Source organism: Amborella trichopoda, chromosome 7 (genome assembly GCF_054954075.1).
Source record: "Amborella trichopoda isolate Santa Cruz 75 chromosome 7, AtrichopodaSantaCruz75HAP2 v2.0, whole genome shotgun sequence".
Lineage (NCBI taxonomy): Eukaryota > Viridiplantae > Streptophyta > Magnoliopsida > Amborellales > Amborellaceae > Amborella > Amborella trichopoda.
The window spans coordinates 3,511,462-3,521,483 of NC_142342.1; the positions used below are offsets into that span (position 1 = coordinate 3,511,462).

Consider the following 10,022-nt stretch of genomic DNA (forward strand, 5'->3'; position numbering starts at 1 on the left):
CCACTCTAAAGATTTCTAATATTAAAACTATATTTTTTGATACTATTTGAAGGTGTACTTTATTTTGATTGTTTAGAGCCTCAGCCCTATACAAACCCAAACCGCACCTTTTAATAAAACCATTGCTGAAGTTTTTGGGATAAGTTTCTCATTTCCTTAGAGCTGAAATTTGAAACATTATTATCCTTCGATGACACTTTACTTGTGGTTGAAGGCCAACGTTCAAGATAAAAAGTTTATTTCTACATGTATGGTTACAACCTTATATAAACATTATCTTTTTAATTTCGATGAGGATGGAAAAAGTATACAAGAAACAATTTACTTATAGTAGAAGGAGGGCGCCATCATTATTAGGCGTTAGATTTTAAATCGAGCAGGTATAAATGTCTCATTGGCTAAACTCAATTTTTTTTAAAAAAAAAATATCGAACTTTATGACACACTGCAAGTCATCTGAATTCTATGAGGGATTTTGACTTTTTGGTAGCAATTGAAAGAAATACCTATGTGATCTTTTACCGGAAAATACATTTTTTTTTTTCTTCACCCTTTTCTTTTAGCAAAAGATAAATGACAAGTGATATTTATTACAATAAGATAAAATTCAAAATAAAATCAACATAACAATAAAACCAAGATCTTGACAACTTGATGTCATTTAAACAACTATGCACTATACTTGATAATAAAATATAATATTGCAATAAACAAAATGAAGAGTACCGGGGATTACCTCAACCGGAATTATTATACCTCATACCGAGTCATCACCATCCGATGGCACGGGATCAATGATCAATCTTCAATCTTAACCGGAAAAGCAAGTTTAAGCCAAGCCACACCAATAGAATATGAACTTATTTGATCACAAACTCAAACCCTAAATGAATTCTCTTAGCCACTTAGTTTGAGAGAGATGGATTATCTTTTTGCTAAACCCTAAAACCTCTATCCATAAATTCATAGTTGAGAGATAAGAAAGAAAATAACTACATAACTTAAACCTTTGAGTTCTTTCACAATGTGGGAGAGAGAGATTAAATACGAGAGAGTGGTTCGTGCCCCCTTTGGCTTTCATGAGAGATATAAGCTTTTCTTAAGAGAGAAAGATAAATTATAAGTGGGGCGTGCCCCGTTGTGGGATATGGGAGATAAATATGAGAATTAGGTACAAGATATAAGGTGTAGAAATTTTTGGGTAGAGACAATTCATTTTTATAAGTTTTGAATAATATTAGGTTTTTTTAGGGTTTTATTTGACTTGTCTCTTCTTGTGAGATTGAATATGAACCATTGATCTTTGATGACTTATAGAGTGAGAGATTTGAGTCATCCATTCTTCAGATGGATCATCAACATTATAGAATGTGCATGAACCATTATCCCACTTTCTTAAACTATTTTTCCATAAATATAAATTAAATAAATTAAATCTAATCAAAATATTACGCATACCATAAAATAACATAAGTCTACTCAATATTTCCATAAAATATTTCAAATATATATCAAGTCAATATCTTTCAACCATATGGCCACATGTCATATCACCAAAACAATAGGAAAGATAATAAGGGTGGAGCATGCCACCCAATGGAGGCACTCATGGGCCCCACTTTATGGAAATATAGTAGGCCCATGTACACAATGAATACCTATGATATTTTTATATATTTAAAATTAATAAAAATATTTTAGGATATTATTTGAATATTTAAATCATTGTAAAATCAATGTATTTAATTTTATAAATAAAAAATATATAAATAAAATATCCAATGGTTCATAAGAATTCAAATAATAATCCTAAATTAATTTTCATTGTAAAACAAAAACAATTAAAATAATTTGATGGGAACATGATCCATATGTTTTAGGAATCAACAATCATGGGGCACTTCACATTCAACTGTGGACTACGGACCACACTTGCTTTATCAAACCGACCCAGAGTTTTTCATGACCGACAGTCCAAGCAGGGGTTCATTAGCAGGTCACCAAAGTCCGACCGATGAGCTAAGGGGTCGCAATCCCAGTCTGTGGATTTCAGATCCTCCCCTAGAGACGAGTCAATGTCACTTAGAGCTGATACGAACCACAACTCATATGGTGCATAGAGTATCTCTCGCACATTCATACGCTTCACCCTAAAAGGTCGATTTATGGCTTTTCCGAACGATCTATCGATATGCACATGGATGAGGTTTTGGCCTTCGTCTCTATAAGCTAGCATCACACACAATGGTCACACAGTCCCTCGGCTCACTCATACGGGCATATTCTCCGACCTCATCAATGTTTAATCCATTAAAACCCTTATTAGTTTGTTTTTTATGCCCATGTAACATCGGTGTTTTCCAACTGATTGACCTAGATCGTCATGCACAGTTCAGTATCAGCAAACATCGTTTGCTTAATACAGTCCACGAGGGACTACACTCTTGTTGAGTTCATGTTCCATTGTTTCTTTAATCCTAGACAGTTAGCCAAAGATAAATTTCAAAAGGTGGATGCATTAGCATAAGTGCCTCCGCGACTAAACTAATGCAACACAAATAATACTATTGTCATTACATAACTTCTCTAAAAAGGATGATGACCTTAAAATTTCCTTTTAACTCGTCCCATGCCAAAGTGGCTGGGTTTGTTAGGTAGGCAGCAAACACAAAAATTCGTCACAACTCATCATGAACTTCCTCTAGGTGTTACAAAGGAAACAGTTTATTTACACACCATCAAAATATGCCTTAGAATTTACCCAATTTGGATATGAAATATGAATTTTAGATATTATCGGAATCTAGATTTGGATCTAAAATTTGGATTCGATGGGTCAGATCCGAATTCAAAATTTTGATCCGAATAATAATTCAAATAAGATCCAGGTGGATCCGATCAAATCCTGATCCAAATCCAAATCTAAATCTAAATCCAAATACTATATACACTATTCAAATCTGAATTTGGATCCCGCTCCGAACCCAATCTTACCCATTCTCAACCCTAATGCGAAGCTATACCTCAAATTCATTAAGAGGTCATTTGGGTAATTGGAAATCTATTATATGAAAATAGACTATGATGAAATATTTAATTTCCATCGTTTGGCTATATTATAATAGTAAAAAAATAAAAAATACATTAGACGAAATTACACGACATTTCCCCAAAACTCACAAAAAGCTTTCATGTTGTCATTCTAAATGTTTTACATATTTGAGAACAATTGGGATAGTGATTGCATAAATGCAAATGTTTCCATCATCAGTAATTGTCTTGACTTCAATTTTTTAGTTTCGTAGGGATGTCCCTTTAATGAAAGTTGGTCGCAATTGGTGTCATTTGCTATTGGGATTTTTTTTAGGTATAGAGTGATAAATCTTTTACCATGGTGAATAACAATCAAAACTTCAAGCATGAAAAAAATATGAAAGTATTAAATTGGTGTCATTTGATATTGAGACTCTCTCTCTAGATTGGTGACGATGACAATATTAGAAAATCTTATTGAAATAGTGTGAAGATGACTTTTAGTCGATATTTCAATGTGATTTTGTGATAAAAAAGAAAGTAGTGATAGTTTATAGGTACGTGATGGTAAATGTTGGTAATACATTTATCAAATTTATTCAATACGTAGCCAAACATTAGCAATATATTTATCAAGTTGCACCTAAATACTACCCAAACAATAACAATTTATTTGCAAGTAATATATTATGCCAAAAATGTATTACTTCAATAATATATTTACGAGACAATATATTTCCATAAAAAAAAAATAGTGATAGTTTATAGATAAGTGATGGTAAATATTGGTAATACATTTATCAGATTTATACAATACATAGACAAACACTAACAATAAATATTTTCAAGTTATATATGAACTCTCCCCAAACAATAATAATTTATTTGCAAGTAATATATTATGCCAAAAATGTATTACCTCAATAATATATTTATGATACGATATATTTTTAGGTTGCCAATCAACCCTTAAAGATACTCTAGCCATTTCTCATTAATCATAGGGCATTTTTTGGAAAACCTCATAAACATATCTCCACCGCTTAATGCTTATCTACAGAGACCTAGAAGCTTCTACTCTAGGGAAACGTGTAAAGATTTCGTTGGTTGATAAACATAGAAAGCAACGGCACATTGGACCTAACCCTAGTCTCTACTGTATAAATAACCCCCCTTCGCCCCTCTCTAAATTCATTCAACTGCACGGAAGCTTATTTTCTCTCTCAATATCGCGGAGGAGCTGTTTTCTCTCTCTCAATATCGTGGAGGAGCTGTTTTCTCTCTCTAGATCTAAGCAGTTCGTGTTTGTTTTCATCATCTTTTCAAGGTATTTTTCTTGTGCCATGTTTTTCTTCTGGTTTTTCGGTTTTTAATTGGTTATATTCATCTTGTGGATCTCTCTTTCGATGGTTTTGGTTATGATTTTGGCTAGGGTTTTTGTGTGTTTCATTCTTTGAATTAAGCGATTATGTCTGTATAGTTTGATTAGGTTTTGTGGGGGTGGGCTTTATCTGGATGAAGATATATGGTTAGGGTTTTGAGGGGTTGATTGTAAAGTGTATAGTTTCAGGTTCTAGTTGGTTAGATATGTTATTTTGATCTACTTTGTATGGTGGAAACTTTTTAGGATATGTGTTCTATTACAGCTCTTCACAATTTTTTTAATTCCCTGAAACCTGATCTGATTTTTAGGGGTTTATTTGTTATTTTAGGGATTTATTTGTTCATTATATTTTAATTTCCTGAAACCTAATCTGATTTTTAGGGATTTATTTTTTATTTTAGGGACTTTTTTTGTTATACGTATTTCTTTTCAGGTAAAAACGTGATATTTTTTTTTTCTTTTGAGGTTAATTTATCCTTAAATTTGATGTATTTCATTGGCACCTTACAAGCAAAGGAACTGATAACTTATGGTGTAAGATTTAAAGAAACCATGTTCTGATTTCATTTGAAGTTTACAATTTTCTTTTGATTGATTTGATGGAGGCTTGGATATTAATATCTAGCTGATTTTTGAAGCTGATTTGGGTTTTTTTTTGCTGATGTCTGTTCGGTTTGTTTCAAGGATTATTTCTTAGTGGAAAAAGTCTGTAGTGGGTTTAAAGATCTTTAATTGTTTTGGGATCTTATCAAAGGAATTTGTATATTTTAATTCATCGTTTGTAACAGATGATCGATCGTTTTTTTTTTTTTTTGATGTTTTATTTTATGCGTTCTTAAAGAACAAGCTGCCTGGTTTTTGGAGGATGATTTGTTTGTAATTAAATTGATTTGTAAGTTCGGTACTGTCCTAATAGATTTAATTGAAGGTTTTGATTTATTTTCTTTTTTTTGATTTATTTTCTTTTTTGGGTCAATGGTTTTGTGAGGTGATTGGGTGGGCGAATGCCTATTTTGGTTATTGGCTGACATTCTCATGAATGTTTCAAAATTCAATTTTTTTTATAATTTGTTTTCCCTTGTATTTATCATATATGCTCTTTATCATTACTACCTCGTTATTTTTATGCTGCTATGTTTCTTGCAGACCTTTTTTTTTTTTTTTTGAATCTGCTCCTTTTATTTGATGGGAAATTATTTTATTTGATGGGAAATTATTTTCATGTAATGAAATATGAAATTCTGATCAGTCTAAAAGTTTCATATCAGAGACAATAAACTATTTTTCTTTGGTCCATAGAATTGCACCCCTTATGCAGATGGTCAGGTCTAATCCTTGGTTGATTATTGTGGGTAATTCGAATATAAGTTGTATTTGTGAAAAGATCCAGTGGCTCTTCTGTGTTAATATTAATGGGATAACTTCCTCTTCTAGCCTAAAAAAATTAGTTTACTTTAAAATGATTCCCTATATTACTCTCTGTTTCTCCTTTTGTTCAAATATAGACCAAATAACACGTCTGTTATCCCTTGCAGATGCAGATCTTTGTCAAGACCCTCACTGGGAAGACCATTACTCTTGAGGTCGAGAGCTCGGACACTATCGATAATGTGAAGGCCAAGATTCAGGATAAGGAGGGAATCCCCCCTGATCAGCAGAGGCTCATCTTTGCTGGTAAGCAACTTGAGGATGGCAGAACTCTTGCTGATTACAATATCCAAAAGGAGTCCACACTACACTTGGTGCTCAGGCTTCGTGGGGGGATGCAGATCTTTGTCAAGACCCTCACTGGGAAGACCATTACTCTCGAGGTCGAGAGCTCTGACACTATTGACAACGTGAAGGCCAAGATTCAAGACAAGGAGGGTATTCCTCCTGACCAGCAAAGACTAATTTTTGCTGGTAAGCAACTCGAGGATGGTCGGACTCTTGCCGACTACAACATCCAGAAAGAGTCTACTCTCCATTTGGTGCTCAGGCTTCGTGGGGGCATGCAAATTTTCGTCAAGACCTTGACTGGCAAGACCATTACCCTGGAGGTTGAAAGCTCAGATACAATTGACAACGTGAAGGCTAAAATTCAAGACAAGGAGGGTATTCCCCCTGACCAGCAAAGGCTAATTTTTGCTGGTAAACAGCTTGAGGATGGAAGGACCCTTGCTGACTATAATATCCAGAAAGAGTCTACTCTTCACTTGGTTCTCAGGCTTCGTGGGGGCATGCAGATTTTCGTCAAAACCCTGACAGGCAAGACCATTACCCTGGAGGTCGAGAGTTCCGATACAATTGACAATGTGAAGGCAAAAATTCAAGACAAGGAGGGAATCCCGCCCGACCAGCAAAGGCTCATTTTTGCTGGCAAACAACTTGAGGATGGCCGGACACTTGCAGACTACAATATCCAGAAGGAGTCCACACTCCATTTGGTGCTCAGGCTTCGAGGGGGCATGCAAATTTTTGTCAAAACCTTGACTGGCAAGACCATTACCTTGGAGGTTGAGAGCTCGGATACAATTGATAACGTGAAGGCCAAAATTCAAGATAAGGAGGGAATCCCGCCTGACCAGCAGAGGCTTATTTTTGCTGGCAAACAGCTTGAGGATGGCCGGACCCTTGCCGACTACAATATCCAGAAGGAGTCCACACTCCATTTGGTGTTGAGGCTCCGTGGAGGAATGCAGATTTTTGTTAAGACCCTGACCGGCAAGACCATTACTCTTGAAGTGGAAAGCTCGGATACCATTGACAATGTGAAGACGAAGATCCAAGACAAGGAGGGGATTCCACCTGATCAGCAGAGGTTGATCTTTGCTGGTAAGCAGCTCGAGGATGGTCGTACCCTGGCGGACTACAATATCCAGAAGGAGTCCACCCTCCATTTGGTGCTCCGCCTTCGTGGGGGTCAGTAATGGGTGGCCTTCTCTGCGTCTCTATGCTTTGGATGAACTGCTCTCTCTCTCAATAGTATGAACCCGTTTTTTTTTCATGGTTGTGTGTTGAACTGTTCTTGGCCAGCTTGTTTCTAGCTGGGCTTTTGATTGGGTTTTTTTTTAGTGTGGATGCTTTAAATATAATAAATATGATATTGTGAATAACGCCTGTGTTCTTGTGGTCTTTTATGGATGAGATGTGAAAATGTTGTGCTCTAGCTACTTGTGTGTTGTTCTTTTGACTATTTTTTTATTTATTTTTAATATTGATCTTATAGGATTCTATGATTCGATCTTAGAAGATTGGTTGGAAGTGTGGCTGGGGGTCGATCTGATTTTTCGTAACAATGGTTTGCTTATTATATGTTTCTATATATAAAAAAGAGAGTTTGAATGCCATTTGAGACCGCAGATAAAAAAAAAGTTATTTTAAATATTTAATGAAAAAGTAAAATTGTTATTTTTGTATCATTTTTAAAGATGTTTAATTTTCTTTATAATCTGCTTTCTTTTTAGGTTTTCTTTTGTCAATAAGCTTAATACTATTATAGAAATATGTGTTGGTATAACTCCTATTTTTGATAGGCATAATTAGTATGAGAATGTCTTTCCTAGTTTTTTTTATTAATTTTGTTTGTCCTCTCCTATGTTTCGTCCTCAAATTTTTCTTGGGATAAAATATTAAAGAAGTTTTAAGGAGCAGCAATTGTTTTATCTAATTTTGTACTTAGTATCTTTTAAATCTCCTTCCAAACCTGGATTTTAATTTTAAATTTTAATTTTTTTTGGGATCCTTTATTCAGTTGTGAGCGATTAGGATTGTCGATGCAGCCCAATTAATTTGATTTTTAAGTTTTTTTATATTGTGGCATTGTATATTGATAAGGCTATTTATATTTGATATGATAATCATTTCTAAGCATTGGATGTGTAGAAAGAGGCGATAATCACTTCCGAGCATTGGATGTGATGTGCAGCGACGAAAGTGTTTCACAATATTTAAAAAAGCCCACAATATTCAAGAAAGTGCGTATGTATTCAAGAAATTTTTTGGGAAAATTGCATAAAATTCCCAAAAATTTTATTGGGAAAATTGTATAAAACCTACAAAAATAAATTTTTAAGTATTTTATTACACCTTAGGTTTTTTTAGCGTACTTTTTTAAGAAAACAAGTTTTAAAGTCAATATCTCTTCATACAAGTTTTTTTTATTTTTTTTTGGAGAAAATATTTCCATACTCTTTAATATACTTAAAGTTTTAAAATATATCTTGAAGTATAAAAATGGTATTTTTTAACTTTTGGGTTAATTTAAACTTTTTTAAATCTAAGAAGACGTGTCTTTTTAAAAACTATTTTTCCAAACTTTTTTGTTTTTTAGAGCAAAAAAAATTGAAAAGGATGTACTTTTTTTTAAAGTATCTTTCCAAACTTTTCGTAAAAACTATTTTTCCAAATTTTTTTGTTTTTTAAAGCAAAAAGAATTGAAAAGGATGTACTTTTTTTTAAAGTATCTTTCCAAACTTTTCGAGAGACTAGAGGTGATAAAGACAGTGAGAGGTGTTTGAAAAAATATAAGAAGAGATTGAGAGAATGAGAGAGAAGTTGGAAGAAAGAAATTTTTTTGAGGCATATAAGAGAGTGAGAGAAATAGGAAGAGATAGAGAGAGTAGTAGGAAGAGAGAAAAAACAGTTGGAGCATATAAGTGAGAGAAATAGAAAAAGAGAAAAAAATGGGATACATGAAAGAGAAAAATTAAAAAAAGAGAGAGAGAATGAGAGGCAAATAGGAAGAGAAAAAAATTCGGAGCATATAAGAGAGTGAGAGAAATAGAAAGAGATAGAGAGAGAAAAGTAGGCAGAGAAAAAAAATACTTTCGAAGTATATAAGAGAGAGAAATAGGAAGAGAGAAAAAATTGAGATATATGAGAGAGAGAAATAGAAAGAGAAAAAAACTTGGGATATATGAGAGAGAGAAATAGAAAGAGAGAAAAGTTTGAGATATACAAAGGAAGAGAGATAAATGATTGGGTTTAAAAAAAGAGTAATAATTCTATAAGACCTTCCCTTATGTGTGTAGGATTTGATTTTTCTAGATATTCGTATCAATTTTAATGGTGATTTTTAGGATAAATGGTGATTTTTAAGATAAACTTTAATGATGATCTTACGTACATGGGTGGGAACGGATGGTGATCTTTTGGTGGTCCTATGTACATGGGTGGAAGAGGGTCTCATAGGATCATTTCTATTAAAAATAACATGTATTTCTCACATTTGTTTAAGTTAAAAAATAGGTTTAAAGTGATCACGAGTGAGAAGATATAAAAAATAGAACTTAAAAATAAGGGATATATATATATATATATATATATATATATATATATATATATATATATATATATATATGGAAAAGTCTTCTCAATGCTATAAGCGAAAATAATCAATGATTTCGCCTACTCTCATCACCATCTAAAGTTTATTGTATGGTCACGATTGTTCGGTAGTGTTTCATTTTTCATTTTTTTCTACAAATCATAATCACGTGTAATTCACGATTGTATGGTAGTGTTTCATTTTTTCATTTTTTTCCACAAATTGGAATCATCTGAAATTTAGAGTGTGTGTACTTCTTAATGAGGAGCACCTAATAAAAATATATAAAAAATAATT

At 33.2% G+C, this 10,022-nt stretch overlaps 1 protein-coding gene across 1 annotated transcript; it reads left to right on the top strand.

Moving 5' to 3' along the window:
* Positions 1-4,226: 4,226 nt before the first annotated feature.
* LOC105421655 (polyubiquitin-like) lies at positions 4,227-7,512 on the top strand. Its single transcript, XM_011629825.3, has 2 exons — positions 4,227-4,360; positions 5,953-7,512. Exon 2 carries the CDS (start codon positions 5,953-5,955, stop codon positions 7,324-7,326), a length of 1,374 nt encoding a protein of 457 aa, XP_011628127.2. The 5' UTR covers positions 4,227-4,360; the 3' UTR covers positions 7,327-7,512.
* The last annotated feature ends 2,510 nt before the right edge of the window (positions 7,513-10,022 follow it).